This window comes from Lichenostomus cassidix, chromosome 1Aa (genome assembly GCF_008360975.1).
Source record: "Lichenostomus cassidix isolate B80296 chromosome 1Aa, HeHo_3.0, whole genome shotgun sequence".
Lineage (NCBI taxonomy): Eukaryota > Metazoa > Chordata > Aves > Passeriformes > Meliphagidae > Lichenostomus > Lichenostomus cassidix.
Genome location: NC_139480.1, coordinates 34,502,306 through 34,525,204, shown reverse-complemented (window position 1 = coordinate 34,525,204; position 22,899 = coordinate 34,502,306). Strand labels below are relative to the sequence as shown.

At 37.7% G+C, this 22,899-nt stretch overlaps 1 protein-coding gene across 1 annotated transcript in view; it reads left to right on the top strand.

Moving 5' to 3' along the window:
* Nucleotides 1-22,899, top strand: part of PTPRR (protein tyrosine phosphatase receptor type R) — a 136,067-nt gene that overhangs the window by 13,710 nt on the left and 99,458 nt on the right. The window contains exon 2 of the mRNA XM_085044903.1: nt 632-936. Coding sequence (XP_084901029.1) covers nt 632-936 — 305 coding nt within the window. The remainder of the gene's footprint in view (nt 1-631; nt 937-22,899) is intronic.

Genomic DNA, 22,899 nt, shown 5'->3' with positions numbered 1-22,899 from the left:
CCTTTGCAGAGATCCAGATGCTCCATTGGCTGGCCAGGCGATGCTTGAGAGAAGGTTGAGTCATAACAAGAGTTGGCACAAGGGGCTATAAGGTCTCCTGATATAAGCAGCTGAACAAGGAATGTAGAATTAGGATTATGGACTCATCTGAATTTTCTCACAGGTTTAAGTCTGATTTTTTGATCTGGTTCTTGAACTTTTCTCAAGTGCCCATTTATAAAAGATGATCAGTCCTATTCTCATCTTTGATATTACTGGGTGATAAAATTTGTCAGAAAGTTGACTACATATGTTTTCTGATTGAAGGTGATATCAATACAGAATTTAAACTTGGCTCACCATGTGCTCTTCTTTTGCACATCAATTTTGACGTGTAGCCAGGGCTGGAAATGTAAATAATATTTTTAAAAGCCCAGTGAAAATGTGCTTAAGAATGTGGTACACTTTACATACTTAGTAGATTCTATAGTGCTAATAATCTATTGCTATAGAAAATGCATTTTAAGGGAATTCTTGTATTCCAAAAATACTTTTCCAAATTTCTCAGAACCCAAAGATCTCATTGAATTTCCAGTGCCATCTACAGAATAGCCAAGCGAGACATTCTAAATTTACTCTTCTCTTTCTACAGGCTGCTTTTCTGGAGACAGTGACCACTTTTTGGCAATTCATCAGCGAAAGAGTGGAAAACCTGTGTTTATTTATCACCATGTGGAGAGTGTGGAGAAAAGTCTGGATACAGACAGCTATAAGGATTCCAAGCAAAATTTCCGTTCTTCTTCCCACACCAAAATAAGCAAGTTGCACCCTGCACTAATTGTTAAATCAGCCTTCCCCAGGTCTGTCTATGACCCATCCCTTGATCTCTTAGCAATGTCTGGTCAAGATTTGGAAGTGGAGAATCTTCCCATTCCTACAACAAATGTGATTATTGTGGTAAGTGACTTTTTCTGGGTTCTAAAGAGGTTTTTTTGTGAATAAATATGCCTGTACATAAATGTAGATAGAGTGTAGTTTCAGGTATCCTGACTGATCATCTAAATCTAAATAATGACCACTTGTCTTGAATTTCTTCACTGGGGTGAAATTTGCATTCATATAATCGCACACTGATCAACAAGCAATCTGATGGACCAGTGCAGAGTATGGCCTCTCTGTAGGTAAAGACTTTACCTTTGCCTCAAATGCTGTTGATCCTCTTGTCTTGACTGATGTTTGCACAGTTTTTACTGGATGGGCCTTAAACTTATTCTGCACAGATCACAAGAAAAGGTACTCAGGGAACTATTCTACAGTGGCAGTGAGATTTTATAAGGGTGACATAAAGATTTCATTCAATTCTGTTTCTCTAGTAAATCTACCATTATGCTTATATAGCTGTTTGAAAAAAAACCCTGTTTCTTGCAAAGAATCAGAACTATGTTTTTGTTGGTGTAAGCCATATGCACTTCTTCTGGGACATATGGGTTGGGGACCCTCCTCTGTCAGTTAATTCTGAGTGTGACCTTTCCCATTGTCAAGAAGATGATGGCAGTGTTCCCTCCTGCAGCGAAGGGCATATCAGTTTAACTGTATACTGATGCTGCCCTGCTGCATCCTCACCCTTCGTGCCAGTGGAGCAGCGTGCTGTCAGGGGAGCTGTCCTTGGTGGGGTGCACAGCACAGTCTGTATGTGTTCTGCACAGACACTGCTTTCCTCACCCCTGTGCATAGGCAGCTCTCCTTGATTCATGAAGGGAAGAGCCACTTATAATGGCTCATGCACTCATTAGAGGGAACTAATAAAGATTAAAGTGAAACCTGTAAATTGCTTGTTTCAGAGGATGATGAGAGATTAAAAGAGAATGGCCTTTACAAACAAGGAAAAAAGAGCATAGAACACTAGAGTATGTTAGCACACCAAATGTTTCAGAATCCCATATGAGTTCCCTGTACTGTACTCTAGAGATCTGCCCTCATGGATGCACCAAGTGCAATAGAGCAGTGACAATGAAAAGAATAATCAGGGTAGAAAAAAAGAAGGTAGTAATTTTATTTGTCCAATATTGATGTTTTAACAGTTAAAAAGTACTATCAGGGAAGTAGGCTCAAAAAGCTGTGCTCTGGACTTGTTGCATCCCATATTAACAAGACCTCTTCATGTGAATTTAGGTGGCTAGCATTGTTAGTGGACTGGATTCACCTGTGTGGAATGTCCATATCAGAGCAAAATAAGGTACTGACATTCTTGCTTTACTGGGGACCTGCCAACTGCAAACAGAGTCCCAATATTGAATGGTATTGATCAAGGGAAGGAGATGCCAAGCAAAATGGATATATCTATGCCTCAAAGTCTAAACCAGCAGGGATGGCTTTATGAAGGTACTGTCAGTACCTTCACTAGTAGGTACTAAGTGAAGTTGGGAAGTTATCGTCTCTCTTCTTTCCACTGCAAGCATTATTTCATGTCCTGTCAAGGTGAAACCCTTCTGTTAGTGCAAGAAACTCAGAATATGCATGGCCTTTTTTTTTTTTTTTCCCATTAAATGACACTGTTTCCTATGACCTGTTATTTCAGTAGAGTTTTGCACACTTGTGCAGACCTGTAGTCCTCAACTTGTAATGGAAGAATCCTGCAAAATATTTTGTGGCTACCCTGATTTTAGCTGTCTGGCTCTGTGCCTGCATTAAAAGCTAAGTGAGGCGGATTTTCAATTGCCATATAAAGTCACATAGAAAAAGGTCCATTAAATCTATATTAAATTCTCATTAAGTGACTTCGGTCTGAAGCTTTGTTAACTGCATTTCTAGGATGGAGCTGCTGCTCTGAAGCCTTCTGTTCTGGCTGAGAACCATATGTGCTTTAAGGGGAGGTATAACAGCATGAGCTAATCATGACATGAAAGCTGTTTATTGCTTAGGTTCTTCAGCTATCTCTGGATGTGCTGGAGGACAGTGGTTTTGGTTTGTTTTTAATATCATCCTTTCACAAAAAGCTTTTGGGGATGTGTATGTTTGAAGCCAAAGTGCTGGGATTCAGACAGTGCATTGGAACTAATCTCACCATCAGAAATTTTGAAGGTGTCTTCTTTAAAAGGGCAGCTGTCCCACAACAGGGTGATTGCCATCATCCAAGCACATCCCTGCTCCTTCCAGGTTTCTGTATTTCATCATTCTCTTTCTCCATCTTGAATGTCACCTGAAGTAGATTATAGTGTTAGTGTAATTACCAACAGAATCTGGTTTGTTTTGAATTGCATGTGTATCGCTCCATCTTTGTTTTGAATTAGCACTTACTGCCTGTTGCTGCTTTCTGGTTTTTAATATATAGGCCAAGCATCAACATTTGTTGTTTTGCCCTGGATGACCCTTTTTGTTCCAGCCTTTAGCAATGTTGTTGGTTGCTCAACTTGAAAGGGCAGTTGCTAATGTTAGCGCTTCCTGTAATCCTGTTACATGAATGGTGCACATTATGATTTAGTATGAAAGCCAGCAACTTTTTTGTTTTTTAATAAATCAGTGCTCTGTTGGCTCTGCAGAGGAGAGGAAACTGAATTCCATCTAATTTCAGTGACTCAAGGTCCATTTTCTTCATGATCAAGGTGGAAAGGTAGGGTGAATGGATGCCTAATGCAGAACTATTACAAGGTTACATTTTGTGCTAAGGACTAAACCATCTGACAAGGAAAATGTTGCCAATGCGCAGCAGAGTGCTATGAAGCCAAGAATTCTGCAGGTATTGTGTCAAAAAGTGATGTTTTGTGACTCTAACAATAAAGAACACATGTTAAGAAGTAATTTTACTGAAAATTAAGATATTGTAGTGCTTGTTTGCCTAAGCAAAGAGGAGGTATTTATTTTCTGGGAGGGAGTTTTATATAATTAAAGGCAGTCACGTTACCTGGTATTAAGTTCCTGTTGTTTGTTTTCATGTGTGTGTGTGTGTGCATGTGTGTGTACATTCAATTAATCTTGTTTATTGAAGGAAGTGAGGACAATTCAGACCTGTTAGAAGCATTTTGACTGTTTTATAAATGCCTTAGTGCTTACACATATATTCTGTTTAGCTGTGTCTCTACATGATTTGAGACCAACTCATCTGAAAATTGCTTGGATAATGTACAGAGTTACGTAATTTTTTTGTAATATTTGAGAGTTTTCTCTTTGTAAGCTGTTATTTTGGATCTCAGAAGCCATATACTCATTGAAGGTATTAGAGAATTAGTAGTACAGTGAACAAGTTCTCAAAATGTTTATTTGTGTTTATTCCAAGTTTTTCCAATACTGAATGTGAGAACCACCAAGGTCAAGACAGTACATGGAAACTGGGAATAGAATGTGAATAATCACTTATGATAGAAAGTACCATCTAACATACTTATTAAAAAACCAAAACATATACAGACATATATGTAGTTAGGGCTGAACTTAAGAGAAAAGTGAAAGGACTTGTAGTAAAGGTTATAGCTCAGACTAGGTCTACAGTATCACCTCATGGATATGCTAAAGAATTGTCCCTTGTAACCTGATATAGTTTGCTCTGTCCAAAGTCTCTCTCAGGCACAAACGTGTATTGTACCAAGATTGGACCAAGGTACTTAGATGCTTTTTTCACTTGCATCCTGTGAAGTGTTGCAGAACTGTAAAGGTAATAAGCTTGCTCAATGTATCAAAATTCGCCCTTTCACACCTCACTCTTCCTATACACTTTCTTATATAAACTTGAAAATCTGGTTCTTTTTCTGTTGCTTAGGAAGGACACAGCACTGCACCGTGGCCTAAAATTCAGCTCATCTCTTCTTTTTTTGTTTGATTTATGTGAGTGTTACTGAACTGAATTGATTTAATTAGTTTCTTTCAGCTAATGTCAATACAATATAAGATTCACAGACAGCCACATAGAGCTTCTCTTTGCCTTTTCCATGGCATTTTGTGTAGGGCTGTGTAAGGCTTAATGCCTCAGAGCTTTCCCATACCATCACATCTATTTTGTCTCCAATGTTTGAACTATTTACTTGCAAGCACGCTGGAGAGCACAAGGAAGAACATCAGGTGCTAGTACTTTGAGAGAGGATTCAGGGGAAGAGTAAAGCACACCAACATATGTATCTGTAAGTAGATACTCATGTGGGAACCAGGTATTCAAGCTTCAGTATAGGCAGTGAAAATCTACCCTGTTGGTAGTCTATTAAGATATCTAGCATGTTTCTAAATACTTTCTGGATTACTAGGGAGTTAATATAGGTCAGAGACCATAACCAATAGGCAGACTATATGTGATCATCTTGATCTGGAGATTAGTACTGACATGGACCATTTCCACATCAGTTTTCTCACAGCCAGAGAACAGTACCAGACACATTTAATCTACTAGTATAATGCAGCCTTGTTGTCTGCTTCAGGGTGTGTTCCCTAATTCCAAATGGCTGTAGTGACAAGATTTGTATTGATGATAATGGGCGCTTAGGCACCAACTGCACACTGACTACCTATTTATATATAGTCAAACACACACGCAGACATGTACATTTACTGACATCTTAATCTGGAGCTGATCCCAGCTTATACAGTACATTTTATGTTGAAATAATGTGGAAATCCTTTCCAAATCTAGGCACAGTTCAAGTGGGATGCTTCTGGGTGGGTTTGGGTAGCGGAAAACCGTGTGGCTGTGAAACCACAGCAGAACAGCTTTTACACTTATGTCAGATTCATCCCACAAGTACTGCTATATTCTCTTATATAACTTTCCTCATACTACATACTCAGTAAAGTTGCATCTTTTGCTCACTTGCTGACATGGCCTTAGATATATAAGTTTATTTCTCTTTTAATTTCCCAGATCCTGAGGTTTCAGGTTTAATTACAAGTGTCAAAGCCCAGAATGTATCTATATTACTTGTTCCTAAATTTTATTTCATCATTCCCACACTTCTTTTCTTCTGAAAATATCTATTTTTCTAATTCCTTGTACTCTTTGTGAAGCCATGGCATCCACATGGAATGTTGTCTCTAAGTTCCTCTAGGAACACAGAGGACATCCACCTACTTCTTCCTTAAAAAGACCAGTGAAACAATGGGAGCCAGACTACAATATACCCTTTCCTCTGAACATTTCAGTTCTCCCCACTGACTGGTTTTGTTGGAGGGCCATAAGAAGAACTCTGTGGAGAGATTCTGATAAAAAGGTGGGGGAATCCAATGTGTACAATAATTTTCAGTCCAAAAAAGGTTTTCCCTATAGCTGCCTCTTTTGTTGAGACATTTAATACAGATTTCCTTTCATGAAAATAGAACAATACTTGTAGAATTTATTTTTTACTTTTATTTAAAGGAAAGATGCATGTTTCTTCTCACTGGCAATTTGGTTATACAAGATGCCTTATTTTTCAAGTCTAAGTCACAGAGTTTTACTGAATGAGAGAAGTAGGATAGAGAGAGCCCTCTGAGTCACAGCACCAAGTGGTGTGTGAACTTTCTGTGTTGCCAGAAGGTAAATGACCTTTTGGGAATCCCAAGATGAGAAGATAATGGTTTTTCACTTATAATGTGTTCCAGCTTTCCCAAGCTGTCTGCTTGACTGACTGTTTTTCCAGAATCTCTTATTACTCTTTTTCCTGATGCTGAATACCGTGCCTTGATATAAGATGAAGTCTCTTCCTTTCTTCAGTTCTCTTTGTTAGGAACTCTTTTATCTCTCAAATACTGTGTCAGGACCCAGTTAAGTGGCCCAGTAACACCATGCTGAACAATTGGTAAAGGTATCTTGAAATGTTACAGTCTCAGTCTAATAAATATGGATAGAAGTAGGTGAGAAATGTTGATAGCTGAGCATGATCCATTAAACAGAAATTTAGGGCTACGTTAGGAGACCACAGACTAAAAGTAATTTTCTTTGGGACCTAGAGAAGGGAAGACGAGTGGATAAGATTGGGGATATTCTTACAAAAGAAGCACAGTTTCTGTGCTCATGCACTGTCTGCCTTGGATCATGTGTTGTGTGATATGTTATGCTACAGTTAATTTGAAAGTTATTGAAAATGGTAGGTTTATCATCTTAATACATCCTGTGCAGTAATGCCCTAATTTTTGCTGCGGTAGATGTAGATGTATGTTTGTGTAGTTGTATCTATTTCTAGATGTAATTGTGCTATATTGCAATAATAGACATGACTAAGGAGCTGCTTTTTTAATATTGTGCCTGACCGTGGGGTCTCAGCCTTGGGTCTGTCAAATTCTGACTCCAAAAAGCCATTTACTTTCTGGTGTGTGGAAAGATCACACACAGTTTGGTGCTGCAACTCAGAGGGCTCTTTGCATCCTACTCCTCCTGGCTGGTAAAAGTACCCTAAGCTCGCTCCCTCTGTAGGCCTTCTGAAGAGATGGTCAAAATACTTTTGAAAGTGTATTAATCTAAAATAATGGGTTGAGAATAAGGCAAAAAATGTGAGTGAGAAGTAGTCCATAAGTGACTGGTCAAACAGTACTGGGGCAAACAGCCAAGCTAACTATCTATGAAAAATAACAAAAAATCAGATGTCGTATTTTGTCACTGAACATCTGTTATTGCCACCCTAAGAAAGGGATTGGCACTAGGCCAGGCCAAGGAGGCATAAATAGAAAATCATGTCTCTGCAGTGACTTCTCGAAGGAGCTTTCTGAGGAGCAAGATCGCAGAACCTAGTGAGGTATCAACTGTGTCCGTCTCAATTTCCAGGTCATGTATTTGTCTGATGCTGGGAAAAGCAGAGGACAAGTGTCATGCTGTTAGTGAAATTTTGAGATCTTACTATAATTACAGTGCTGAATTGTTAACAAGCTCTATATGTTACTCACACATTTCAAGAGTGGGCAGTGTCAGTGAATACCCTCAGTGTGATTGTTAAAATCACTGTTGTGTCTCTTTGCACTTTACATTGTGACCCCAAATATCAGGTTTACACAGCATTTAGCTTCTAGACTTAAGTCCACCTTCAAGTAAGAGATTGATGCTCACCATTACTCCTTAAATTATTATACTCGACATAACATATCTGCAGCAAGCCCTGCAAATAGACCTAGTAGCCTACAGCTCTGTCATTCTGGATTTTGTTTGCACAGAGAAATCTAGAGAGTCTGCATTAGTTGGCCTCATTTGGTTTCTGCTTCCTTCTGTGCACTTCAGCAGGGATAATTGCATGCTGAACCATTATCATGGTATTGTGTTTGCTGTCAGTCTTTGTGGAAAACAGGAATGATTGCATTAGGTTGTAACATGCACTAAAACCTCCTTAAGGCACTTTTTTTGTCATCTGATCTGCAAAATTTTAAAAGAATGTTAGTGGGATATTCTGAACCCAGTGCTTTGATTGATTATTGTACTGCTAGCAGCTTTGGGGGTACTTTTGTTACTTTCAGTGGGATGTTACAGTTGCAGAAAAGTTGGTCATACCTTTCACAAATTGCCCAGATCCTCTTCAGTCACAGCATTCCTTTTCCTTCATTTTTAGTGAAGGGAAGATGTTTCTTGCAATCATTTAATTTTCTGCGTAAGCTATAATGTTTAAATGAAAACTGGAGTTCAGGAGCAGGCATGTTATTTGTTTTTAAGCTAAAGCCTAAAGTTTCATTGACAGTTAGCACTGTGCAGTTCATCTGTAGAGAAGGTGTCAGCTGTTTCATATTTCTTTCAACTGTGTATTCCTGTAACTGGCCAATCCCAGCTATAAATTAAATACTTGTGTGTAGCAGAACAAAATCTGCTTTTGTTCTTCCAGTCTTCAAATACTGGAGTTTTGTCCTCCAGGAAAAATCTGTGTTAATAATTGATCATTTTAAATGTTTTTTAAAATTTCCGTTAAATTAAAATAAATTTGGATACAATTGAAGCCAAATCAAAAATTCTCACTGTTTCTTAAGCTCTCCAAGTGTGGAGACCTAGCTGAAGGCCTTGCTCTAAAGGAGGTAGAGGAGAAAACTGAATTTGAGGTTCTTCTCATTTCACATGATCTAATCACTGTGCTAAGGGGTAGAGAGCACCACTTTTATCATACTCACAGATGAAATTGTTTGACCCAAACCACATTTTTTCAGCTAACTGAAAATTCAGAGAAATGCTGGTTTTGGGCTGATTCAGTAAAATTGCTTGTTTGTGTTTTGATTTGGTCTTCAAAAGAGGGACCCCCCCATCCCCCAAACAAACAACAAAGCCCCCTGACACCCACTGCCTCCTTGTTTCTTAAGGCCCCATTTATTCCTTTGATTGAAACAGATTTCTATACTATTTCTGTGCCATGCTGTACTGAATTCCAGAATAAAAGACACAGAGATTTAGACAATACTAGAAGCTTCTTGGCTTTTTATGACAGTGTCCAAACTGCACTTTGGGTGTTTCAGCATTTGGCTTCAGAGGACTCCTCACTGGTTGGAACTGCACTGACTCCATTATCCAGAACAGTACAGACAGACTTGTATGGCAGAAGTTCAGGAGGTTGCTCTACCTCTAGCATTTTTCTCTGCTCCTTTTACGAGTGGAAACCCATTACTTCCTCAATTTGATGAAGGAAAGGGAAAGTTTCCTAGCATGCAGAGTTACAGGTGCCATCACTAGAATCAGACATGCTTTATATTAAAAATCATAAATAAGCTACATGGCCCTCTTGGGATCATGAGACTAACCAATAGAAAATTAGTGACTACTTCCCACATAAATCCTATGCATTGTGTTGATAATGTTCAGGAACAAAGAATGAAGAAGCACTTCCTCTTGAAAATTCTTTTAGCACCCTCAGAAAACTCTTTGTGAAAATCTAAGTTCCCTACAGTAATATTTAAAAGGCAGATAAAGGGCGCTCAGATAAAAGACAGCAAGACAGCATGTGTTTCCTTATCAGTCAACGTTTTGTTGGATCTGGCAGTTCAGCCTCTGGAATAATCCTTTTGGTTCTTCACTTCTGACATGGTTGTTAGGAAAACAACCATTGTGACAGCTTCTATGAAGTTCCTTAATAGATGGTTCATAATGTGTTCCTGTGTCTAACCCCTTAAATATTAAGCCTTACAAAACCTGCTTTTGAAAAATAAAAAATCATTATTTTTCTATCATCATTACATTAATATATGATATTTTTAAACACAGTTTTAATTTTTTGAAATAGCCAAACAATATTTGAATCAGCCAAACAATATTTGGGAGCAGATGATCATCCGAACACACTTTTTAAAATGCTTCATAGGTCTAGCATTACTGCAGTTTGTCATCTCTTTTGCAAAAAATAAATATTGGATTCTGAAATTAAATGCACAGGCTCAGATGATACTGGGGTTTAAATGTGATAGCAAAGCTCTCAGGTGCATGATGTTTTTTCAGTCACCTCAGTATCGAAATGGTTCAGGGAAAGGAGTACCCCAGGGAAGTATGCAGAGAGGTACAAATTCTTTGTCTTTGTTCTTGTTGCTGAAAGCATTTAAGGGGTGTTTTACTGTCCTTCCTTTGAAGGTCAGCCATAACTGAAAATTTGTAATGGAGCTAATTCTTACTTGTCTGCACCACAATAAACTGCTGGAAAATGCTTTTAGTGAACACTATGCTTTAAATTGAGTGCAGGGTAGAAGCATCATGAAAAGCATCAAGGGTATATATCAAGACTGCTAAATAATAGTGTTTAATAGTGTAGAAAGGTGGTTGACTGCATATGTTATGTCAATGTTTATTTTAACATTAATTGTAACAGATTTACATTTCAACCTTCATTAGCTGTTGGAGAATAATAGTGGAATGTCTGCTTTGTACAAATTTGGCTGAGATCACATGTTCTCCTTGGCAATAGTCATTTGTAATAAACTGTAGCAGAGCAATCAATGACAATATAAATAAGATTTTTTACAATTACAATATGATAAACTAAATTTATACAATGTCACTTATTAAGTTGAATTTCATTTTTTTGTCCATTTTTCTGTCTGTTCTTTCAGAATAAGAGGTTATCTTTTTGCTGGTACTAATTGTACCAGTAATCTTGTTTTCTTTTTGGAAACGTGCTTGGGGAAATAGAGATCACTTCTTTTATGGTCCTGTGGTGTCCTGGTAACACTTACAGCTTTCTGCTTTATTTGGCCAAATTGATATGCTTTCTCCATGCAACACATGGTATGTTGTCTAATTAAGAACACAGGTCTGGAGGCTAATCTTTACGAATGGATATGATATTTCAATGTCATGTAAAAAAGTAATTTCATGCTATGGCACTTTATTTTCAGGTACTGTAATGTAGTCTTATAATGGTACAGTCTTTTGAACTGACAGGTCTTTAAAACACAAATGTTTTGGGTGAGTGGAAGAACTGCCTTAAATACTGCACTCTTAGAGTCTTTGTATTCTTTAGGCAAAGTAAAGCTGAAACAGTGTAGAAATTATACTCCTTGTTTTAAGCTTATGATGAAAAGTAAGCATGAAACAGACATTGTCCCCAAAACCTTTCCCACAGGCTTTCTCTGAAATGATGTTGCAGGATGCTGTGGCCACAATAAAAGTGTACACTGGCAATAGAAATTAACTTGAAAATTAAAAATACTCCCTTTCTTCCACTCTTTTTTTTGTTTAAAAAGTAGCTACATTGTAAAAGACCTCTCCCCTTTGTCCATTGCCTACTCTGACATACACTTTTAAGGGTTTTTAGACTGACCCTGGTAGAATCCCTGTTAAAGAAGGGCTGTGGCGGGAGAAGGGGAAGTGACTAATAGCTGTAGGAACATCTCTCTGGCATGCTGTATACATTTGTGGTTGGAACAAGTGACTACTGACTGGAGTTGGGCAAAGAGAGAAACATAAACTGCACATGTAAAAGACCACACAAATAATGAAATAGCAAGAAACCTCTTGAATGCTGATCAAGATACTGCTTAAAATAACCCAAACCAAAACAACAGCAACTGACCCCTCTAGAAACAGGTAATAGGGCAATAATTGAATAGATAGATATATGATTTGAAATCCATAGAATAAATAAAAAAATTGATTGTAGCTTTAATTTTTAAATATCCTTCATAAGAATCTGCCTGAAAATGGATATAAACTATAATGAAATTACTGTAATGTGAGGTTTTTGGTAATGAATGAATTAGAAAACCATATGGATGCATTAAGTAGAATAATAAATGTACCAAACACAAAAGTAGGACATCCATAAATCATTTATGATGTCCTTTTCATCAGTTCTTGGCTCTTTGAGTCTTAATTGAAAGCCGGGGTAGCTGGATATTAGAAAACCTAGATTTGCTAGTCAGATAATAGACAACTTTCATTAAAGCATTAATTAATTTTAGAAGGCTAAGGGCCTGATACATTAAAAATACTTGCAGAACAGTGCTACTTCAGTCATGTTCGGGGTTTGGGTTTTTACTTTCTGTTTTAATTACTCTCTTCCTCTTGTCAATGGCTATTATTTGTGTTGTACTTTAACTTGCTCAGAAAGCATGATGGAATACTACTTTGTTTATAGAATTATGTATTGAATTGCCCGAACAATTCCAAGTGCTTCAAATGGCTGTATGGTACAGTTACCAAAGTCAGGTTGTCTATTCCTTGCAGCAACTGTCAGTGAGCCTCTTTCCTCTCTCAAAGGCAGACATTACGAGGGCCTTTGTTAGGCAGCTAACATGCCCAGTTGTTCATGTCAGTAGAAACAAGGGAACACTGCAGAAAATACCTTTTTGTGGTTTTCTTTTCACTTTTCTTGTGTTTAAACATAACAATTTAAACTGTTCAGTCAATGTGACCTCACTAATATATTACATGTTGCCAGCCCTGGTGATCCCAGCCTTTGTCAAGCAAAGTCTGGCAAAGGCTGCTAGCTTTTCTTTTTTTGTAATATTGTTGTAACCCTCCCCATCCATTGGTCTACTGCTACTGATCTTTGCTCTTTTGGCCATGTTACTACAACTGTAGTTTCTTCAGTTGTAATAGAAAGGCATTTAGTATAATCTTTGGCTCCAATACATAGCAATTTATTTTCTTGGCTTGTCTACTTTGACACAGACACTGCATCTTTGCTTTCCTGAGTCTAATCCTGCCTGGAGGCTGACTGACTCTGCCTCTACCATTGGCTTTCTTTTTCTTGCCCTTTTCTTTAATTGTGGATTTCTTTCAAAATTGCGTTGAGGGTGATGCAATACAAAAATACCTTCATTTTAATATCACATCATCTGCCAAACAGCTCTCTAACAGCTCATTAGCTATAGAGTGGATCACACATTCCATGTAACAATTGAGCTGTAACATTGAGCTGTATAGGCTGTTGATCAAGAACCACTGAAATGAAGTCTTCTGAGTCAAAAAACTCAAGGGGTTGAAAATAAATTCCCTTTTTAAAGAATTTTCAGGTAAAAAAAAATCACTAGGATAAAATGAAACTAAACCCTTTCACTGGGAGGTAGGGAAGAAATGAGAGTCATGTATCAGAAAAAAAACAAAGCTCAAGGCATAGAGCTACAATGGGTAGTGAGGTTCCAGCACCTCTTTTGTCACATCCTGGTAGGAGCCAAGAGTCACAGGGGGGAAATTGGCTAAATCATCCAAGTCAGGTTAGTTGGTGTCTTTTACTTACATTGTAGGATAGAACTGAGATAGGCTCATGGAGGACGTGTTTTCAGTGCATTTGGGATTAGTCTTGCCTTCAATACATGGGAGTTGCAAGGCCATGTCTTTTAGACACTGAAATGTTTTGCTCTCCTTTCCAGATTAGATTTTGTTTAATTAGTTCAGATGAGTAGAATCTGTAGTGCTGTTGGAAAAAGATTTGTAGGAAGTCTAACCATTCAATTTATCATGTGGCATATGAGGACAAAGTAATAACTCTTCATCCTAGAGTTAGATCAGGGACCTGAATGTAGCTCAGGGACCTGAGCTGGGGTCTCCCACATGCAATGTAAAGCTCTACCACATATCTGTTGCTTATCCAGATGTAAATCAAACTTCTTCAGGTCTTCAGTATGTTGTCCCTTAGTGAGGTTACCAGCAATGTGTTATTTCTCAGCAGTATAAAACTAAAAATCTGACAAGAAATTCTGGGGATTGAAGCAGGAGAAGGAAGCTATTCTTAGTTGTTCTTTTGTTAGCAGTCTGTACAAAATCAGGAGTAGTGTATCAGCATGAATCTCAACGCAGATTATCCTGATAAGTTTATACTGAATTTCTCATGCAAGATATAAATAGTAGGGAGTTTCTGCACCCTCGCTAGAGAAAAATAAAAAAAATTAATGAAACACTATAAAGTAAAAATTCAAACATGTTTTTGTACAGGGAGGCAAGACCACATGCAGTCCATGTGCTTTCTCTGGTAAAGTGGAAAGACAGATATTGTTTTTCAGAGGCAATACCAGACAAGTTGCATAAACAGAAAGGAATTAATAAAATTTTAGTGTTGAGAATTTTGTACACCCTGTTACTCTCTGTTTTGAAATATGCCTTAGTATTCATTGAAGTATTTTAAAAATTGAATGTATATTCAGAAGTCATTTAGTTAAAATCATTGTCAGCTAGACAACCATTTCAGCCAAACTTGCATTACATTACTTCTGCATTGTTCATTCTTTCCTGAATGATATTTTCTACTGGGACTTACAACCTAATACTACCGATGTGAATTGATATGAAACTTATGAGAATAAGAATCCTAACTGCTTGATACTGCTTTGTGTTGCCCAGCATAAAACTTGTATTTTTCTCCAGTTAATCAGGCATGTAATGTACTCAAAAGCATTGGTTCAGAACATTGCTGTGTTTTTCATACATCCTTTTTTTTTCCCCATCCTCTTCTGTTTTAGCCAACCATTTGGTGCTTCCCACGCAGTATTCTCTACCCCTTTTTATCCTTCTCTTTCATTCCTGTGATAAGTTTTCTGGAGTTCTTGTCCCTAAACTACCTAGTCTGTAGTGCCTACTTAAAACATTTGTCTCACCATCCATTCAACCAGTCCCTGATGATTCTGTTTTCATCTATTCTCTCTCTGACTGCTGTGTGCAAGTCATATCCTTTCCTCATCCAACACTTTTCTTGTCTTTTTCTTTGCTTTTGACATGTGTTTGAATTTCAGGCTATGATAGGGCAAATATCTAATCTTATCCAAAATCTTTCATAATAAGTTCAAACTGGGAAAAATACTTTAAATAGCATGTGTTCCTTGGTCATGCCCCCATATAGCCATTGGAAGTGAAGCTCTTCTTTCCTCCTTGGAGTGCTGTATTGATCTTCACTTCTGCCTGTAAACTCATCCCTTTTTCTCACACATTCTCATTATTTTAATGCTCTACTCTTCTACTCTCCATATGTGTGGCCCCTTTCCTCAGGCTGTTACCATGGTCTTGGTTTGCCTTTGTTTTTTAATCACCTTCTACTTCTGTCTTTCTTTTCTCCTTTGTCTTCTGGTCCTTCCTTTAGTCTTGTAGTCTCAAACCACTTTACTGTTTTCTTTTTCCTCTCCATTTTTACTTGCTTTGTAGCCTATACTTCTCTTTGGTTCCCTTGATAGTCTTCCCATTTGCTGTGAACGCCCATTTTTTTGCCAGAGCTGTTCTGTAACCAGATCTCTGACAATGTGGATATGGAAAATTTTCTTGAGCTGTAATGTGCATCTTCTCACCCTATACTAACACAATAAGGCAGGTGTTCTCAACTCTGATTTTAGGGTTTTTTTTGGTCTGGTGGTGTTTTGGTTTTCTTGTTTTTTGGTTTGTGGTTTTTGTAGTTGAGTTTTTTTTAGTTTTTTATTTATCTTATTCATGGCAAGTAGCTGCTTTGGTTCACTGTGAGTGCACCTATTTTCTTATTTGCTTGTGCTAAGCTGGGAGGAAACAACCATAGAGTATTTCTGCTTTTGGTACAGGATTGCCTAACTTTTGCAGTGTTCCATGGACTTCTGGATTCCAGTTGCTGTAGGGATTATTGTGAAGTACTTACATCCAAGTGCTTACAGACCTTGAATTAAATTATGACATAACTGATTTCTGAAAAATCCCATTTAAACTCATGATAAAAATATATTTTGAAGTCCAAGATTAAATTTTGGTGGTCTTGACAAAGTGTTACAGAAAAAATATATTTTCACTTTGGAAAGGGTAATGTTTGCCACATGAACTGTGGCTGAACAAAGCTAAATTAATGTTTGCTCAAAGACAGTAAAAAAGTTGTCTCAGCTAAACTAATTATTTATTTAAGATTGATTTAAGACATCAAAGGTCACTTAGCAACATAAAAATATGCAGTATTTCTTAAGTGTAGGCCATTGAATAGATTGAATTTGTACTCCATAGAGTTTTGGAGGAAAAATGTCTAGTGAAAATACATCAAATAACAATATTGTCCACCAGGTGTCCCTGTACTCATAGGTGGTAATGGACAATATTCATTCAACTGTCCAATTGCTTTTATTAAAGGCAATTTACACACGGTGTATGCATTTCCCGAGTCTCTGTTAAGCATTGTGTGTGTAATAAGATCATGAATAATTGGAAATTTTATTAGCAGCATTTGAGAGCTGTAGTTATGAAAATAAATTACAGAATTTCACTGTGAAGTTTCTACTTGCCATCTCAGTTTTGTGTGTTTTTTTCTTCCCTTGGAAAACAGTGTATCTTTACCATGCACTGCATGGTGAAAGCAATAACTGTTGATCTCTTATATTTGTAATTTATATAAATTTATACATTTAAATACATTAGTCATATAAATATTACCAAGCAATATGTTTTCATCTATCTACCTATCTGTAAAACTCGCTAAGTAACTAGAACTGACAGAACTACTGAGTTGAAGGATTGTGGCTTTTGTAGCTATTTCTTTTAACTTTGGTTACTATTGGAGCAGACTTTGGTCATGGCACCTGTATTCATGCGGTGTGTGTTTCATTTCTGTCAGCTGCTCCCTTGGCTGGCTGTGCAGCATGTTCCAGCCAAATGCTTGGCTACCAGCTGTCCAGGCATGTTCAGTGACTACAGCAGGACGGTGAGGTATCCCTTCACTAGTGGGGACTTAGGCTGGTGCCCTCAAATTTGTAAATAACCATATACCTGACCATACCCACAGAGGGAACCTGGGCAGCTCTGCCAGCGCATGTGCACTTAAGCATCATGGCCAATTTGAAGGCACAATTTGAGTTTTTAGTGATGCCACAGCATGGAAAGGACACCTTGTCCTCTTTTTCCCTGGCATAACTAAGCTGCCAGAAGGGCATCTGAATCCATGCTGGGAATAAGGCCCTGGCATGACTGAGAGATCCCACTGCAGGCATTCACTCTGTCAAGTCTGCGTGGGGAAATATCCTTGGAAAGAGAGGCATCAAACATTGGTGGCAGGACCTATGTCCAAGTCTTCCTGTCATTTTCCCTGTTTCAAGTTAAATTATAGAGATTAAATTTTACAGAATTATTATTTTATAGTTGAGATTGTAACCCACCCAATGTTTCTGTGTTTGGCAATTGATTGGAATGTTGAATTTTAATGATGGTCTTATAACTGATCTGCTTTTCAGTTGTAGTTACAAAATTTTGCAAGAGGCATAGCCTTAAAAATTTCTGTTGAATGTGAATAAATATATTTATGGGTATTTCTGTTGTTATCTTTTGCTTCTTAAAAAAAAACCAAAAAAGGTACCTAAAAACTCCTCATTAAAACCAAATAAATTTTTATCACCTCTTAATAGTGCCTTCTAATAATGATTATGGAGCAAATGATACAATTTCTTAGTTTTTCAATGTGTTTGTCATTCCTTCTTTTAGTATAGGCATGTGACTTTCCTGATCAGTGAGCAGTTATGTAAGTTTTCATACTAGATACATAGATCGATGTTATGGTCCAGTTCTTAAAATTATTAGAAATGTCTCTGCCCAAATTAAGGTGCAAATGTGTCCATATGCCAAAGTCAATGGTATGGATTTTATTTAACAGTAAATGTGAGCAAGAGAGAGGGAAAGAAAGAGAAAGAAAGAGAAAGAAAGAGAAAAGAGGTTGGGGAGGACAGAAAGAGTGACAGAGACAGACTGAAGAAAATATCACCAAATATCTGTGGATCCCACCAGCATCCCAACGATCCTCTCCATCTGGTCTTCTTGGTGATGAGGTCGCCCTGAAAAATGCAGGATCCAGTGGATTAGCATAGATTCAGGCCAGGTGGGAATGCCAAGGTTCCTCCCTCGGGGGTGGTGGGGGGCAGATTGACACAGTCTCCTGGAACAGACTCTGGATCAGTTGCATCACTTTGCAGCACGTGCAGTCCTGTGGGGCAAGGCCTCAGCAATGAGTCTGGGGAGCACTTCTGGGGGTCCTTGATGGATTCTAACACCTCCTCAGCTGCCTCTCACGTGAATATCCCAGGATGTGGCCTTCCTGGGGTGGGGGTTTCAGAGCTTAGCCAGTTTTTGTAAGGGAAGATGGGTGTTCAGTGCCTCTCACCAGAGGTTACGCCATGCACCCAAAACCTCCTCCTTCCCCCTCAGTTGTGGGGGTGTCTGTGGAAACCTGGCCTCTGTGGGCTCTGGTCTCCCCCACCCCAAACCCAGCCAGGGGTGATTTTCTGCTGGGTTTGGCTTTCTTGTGGATGCATTCTTTTCCCTCAGCCTTGTTTACTTCTCCCTAGACCTGAGATGATTGAACAATAGTGTTCCCTTTATCTTGTCTAGATGGCAGAACTCACAGTCCAAAGGCATTTTCAGGGAGCAGTGGGCTTTGGTGGTTGTAGCTTCTTTACACAGTTTTTGCTATAATGGACAAAACTCCTTCATAACAATGTTTAAAGCATGAACCATTTCAGTCTCTGACAATTGATTAATCAGTAGGAATTCTGTCTTAAGAAGGCTGCCATCTGATGCCTAAGCACTGTAAGCTTTACTAAGTAAAGGGAAATCACTAGGAGCTAAGGGAGTGGGATAGAACAAAATTCTCAACTAATTTGGAGAAAACAAGGCACTTCTGAAAGAAGCAGACATTCACCACATATCTTGGTGAATGTGCCGGGAGTTTATCTTTCCTAAATTAAGACATCAACTAACACTTTGTATCTAGTACACAAAAATATACCTTACATTTATGCATATTTGTGTATATGTATGTCAAGAGGGCATATTGCATGGAAATGTAAGTATTTTCTTTTGACTTCCTGGTTGCAAAGTTTTCTGTTTCTGTGAGGCGTTATTGTCTCTGATGAACAGGTATCAAAGAAAAGAACAATAAAAAAATGTTTACTGCCATAACCTAATAAGGCATGAAAAATTATTCTAAGTCTGAGTATTAGAAAATGCTACTCCGATTCTCAAATCTATAGATGAATAGAAATGTAATTTATTTTTTAAATCTCTTTTTTCCATCCTAGATATATTTATTTTTATTAAAGTATTTTCAGTTTATGATATACCATGATATTAATGTAAAGAAGCTTTCAGGAAAAAGGTTTAGTGAAAGTAAAAGCTTTTACATGCATTTTAGCCCAACAGAGTGAGCTAAATTTACTTCAGTCCAATGGGCTAACTATAACTTAATCTTGTTAGTTTATTTGCAGTTTCCTGGATTATCTCTGTCTCTTTAATCTCATGAAATACCGTATTTATTAAACTGCTTGCATGTGTTCAGAAAAGGCATTGGCTGAAAAAGAAATAGAAACAAGATTGCTTGCACAACTTTCTTAATTTGAATGTAGGAATGTACACCACCTACTGTAAAGACAGTAATGATGTCTGATCATGTAAGTACTTCTAATTGATAAATAGATTGTGTGCTTGAAGACAGAATGACTGGTATAAAATAGGGAAAGGTATAATAACCAAGTTGTGACTTAGCTCTACTGTAGCAATATATTGTTTATGCTGCAATAAAATTACTCTTGACTGTAGTTACTTGAAAATGCTCATTACATCATGCTTTTAATGACTTAAGTTTCAGTTTACAGAAAATCTAACACTGATTAGTTCTACAGGGATGGTCATGAAATATTGCAATAATTGTGCTAAACTCCTATGAGGTGTATTTCAATATGGATAAGTTTTGGTCAGTGATGGCCTTTTTTAAAATAAAGTGTCTTCCTTAATACTCTTTTTAGAGAAGTTAAAATCCTCTTACTTTGACTTCTAGGAATTGTGTTTACTGACAGTAACACCTGTCTATATATGTGTATATATATATATGCATTTGCTCAACGGTATTTTTAAGTCAAAACATGGCTAGAAGAAATGTGAAACAATCCAGCAGCTATGAAGTATTATCTGTAAGATAACTGTAAAATGAAAAAAAGGTTTTAGATAATATTTAAACTATTACTTCTTCAATACTTTTCTTTCATGCTTAGGGTACTTCCATGATTGTATGTTTTTCTGTTTCCTTGGTGTGGATTATGTTTGTCTGTTTCCTTCTGTGGGGTGATGTTTCCTTGGTAGATGTGTGAAAAATACCCATAGTGTTTCTATGTATGGTTGTATCCACATGTGCTCTGTGTCTGTGGGGATCCACTCAAATGTTTGGGCATCTATTTGCCTGTCTCACTGAAGGAAGGGCCAAAGGTCTCTATGGACAAAGGAACCTATGGACACTTGCTCAAACTGAGCATGCCTTAGATAAATAGCTGCACAGGACATGGCACTGTGCTCATTTCACCATTTTGATGAGAAAAGAAAAGGGTCAAGTTTAGTGTTAGTTTTTGCCAGGGGAGGACTCAGATCTCAGGGTGCAGGAAAATGACAGCTACCATCCAGCAGTGAGTGCACTATTGCAGTGCAGCAAATGCATGAGGAGTGTAGAAGGGACTGAATGAGCTCTGTCTGCTTAGACATTGTCATCTTGATTCTTATCAATATGACCATGAGTATGTCATCTTGAAGCTTTCAGATTTCAGTGAACATGGACAGCTACATTTTTGTTTTGAGTAGCTGTCGGGATTTACATCTGTGGTTCCAGAACACTTTTCTGATAGCTACAGTACTTGCTGTTAGTCACTCTGACACTGAACTCTCTGCCTGAGACCTCCCTGACTGAGACTTCAGGCCACTAGGGCTGCCCAAATGCAGCAATACTTTGTTTCTTGTCTCCTCCTTTCTTTCTCTATAAGGGTTTATGGCACTCAGGACTTCCTTTTTGAGGACAAGCCTAACTCCTGAGAGATTTTCAGAGAACTAATCTGTTTACATTTGGCTTGGCTCCTTCAATTACAAACAATATTAAGTCTATTAAATGGCACCCTGGTATTTGAGAGCATTTGTGCATAAGTTCTACACAACAGTGCTTGAAGGTTGTTTACACAATGAAAAAGGCAATTCTCCTAACTTAGTGTATTAGCTATTTCTCTAAGCATTTGGATTGCAGTCCAGGATAGATGTAATATATTCACAAAGGCAAAGATCCAGGAAAAAACTTTCCTTCAGCAGAGTAGCATAAAGGAACAAAATGTTCCTGGTTCTTTAATTGCGTTTCTTTCTATGACTTGCCATATCACATAATAACATTAAATAAAACAAAAGTGCATCTGTCTGATCTTGTAACACTCATTCAAGCTGAACTCCCACATACTTCAATTTTAACCTTTTCTTTTTGGTTGTGCTCTTTTCTTCGTGTTCCTTAGCTGAAGTGTAAATGGTGCCACCAAATGTCCTCTGAGATGCAAGATCATAAAATAGGTGACAAAATAAGGCCTCTGTCATATACAGTATCTCAAATTTGGTGCATTATACATATATTCTAACTGGTATAAGTTTATTATTAATAATGAACAAGAGTAAAATTCATTCTTAATTCTCTGAAATATATTAAATGTTAAAAGATGGAATGAAATTCTGTTCAGGAACTTCAGCATAAAATGAGATTAAGTACTCAGTTGGCAATGGTTTTTCTGCTTGTAAATGAAAATGAGTACTTTTTTTATTGTGTTTGGTTATAATTTTCTAAAATAATTACTAGTTGTTAGTATCTAAGTAAAAAATACCATATACTGGTATGATTAAATATTTACTGGATAAAAATCAGGGAACAGAAGACAGGACTTGCCTCCTTCTGTGCCTGAAGCAGCCACTAAATTGCAGAGTCACAGTCACAATTGTTCTTTATCTCTTCCCTGAAAAGTCTGGGCTTCTAATCTCAACACTGAACTGGCTTCAATAGGGTAGATGGAGGATACTGGAAGTCCTAGAATGACCTCAGGCTGGTTAGACATCACTCACTCTTGGGAAATTTGGTTTGAAGTCTCCTTGAAAACTGGAGAATATTTGACCCATGTCTTTTTTACTTTGAATTACATCCTTAGTCTCCAATTTATTAGAAGGGGGGAATAAGGGTACAACAAGTCTTGTATTGTATTGGGTGTTAAAGGGGGCTAAATATAAGCAAACAGAGTCCTGCCTCAGACCTCTGGAATAGGAGTTAGACCATGTCCACACTGATCTATTTTGGTCATCAGCTCCAGCACAGGTTTTGTGCATGTTGAGACTGTCTGTGTCTTGCTTCCCCCTCCATTTAGGCAGGACATTATTTGATTTTGACACATACTGAGATAGCTGCAAATATACATTCATTATAAGCAGGATATCTCCTTAAAGCTATAACACTGAAAACACAGTCAAAATACAGACCTGTTGGTATTATGTCACAGATAACATATTCACTAGTTTGGATCTGGCTTTATCTACTGAACATGGAGAATTTCTTACTATTCCATCTCTTACAAAAAGCCCCATGGCACTTACATAATCCTAAGGAATCTGACATGATGTGATAGGGGCATATGTATCTACTAGACAAAAATCTGCATTTGCTTCTATGACAGTGTAAAGAAAGTGTTTTAATGAAACTATCAGTAAAATTGTGAATCAGTCTATAAATATGTTTTGGGGGTTTTTTGAGTGAAAGGCTTGATTTGCAGATGAGGTGCTGCATGCAGATGTTGCAGGTAAGGCAAAAGCAGTGCAAGAAA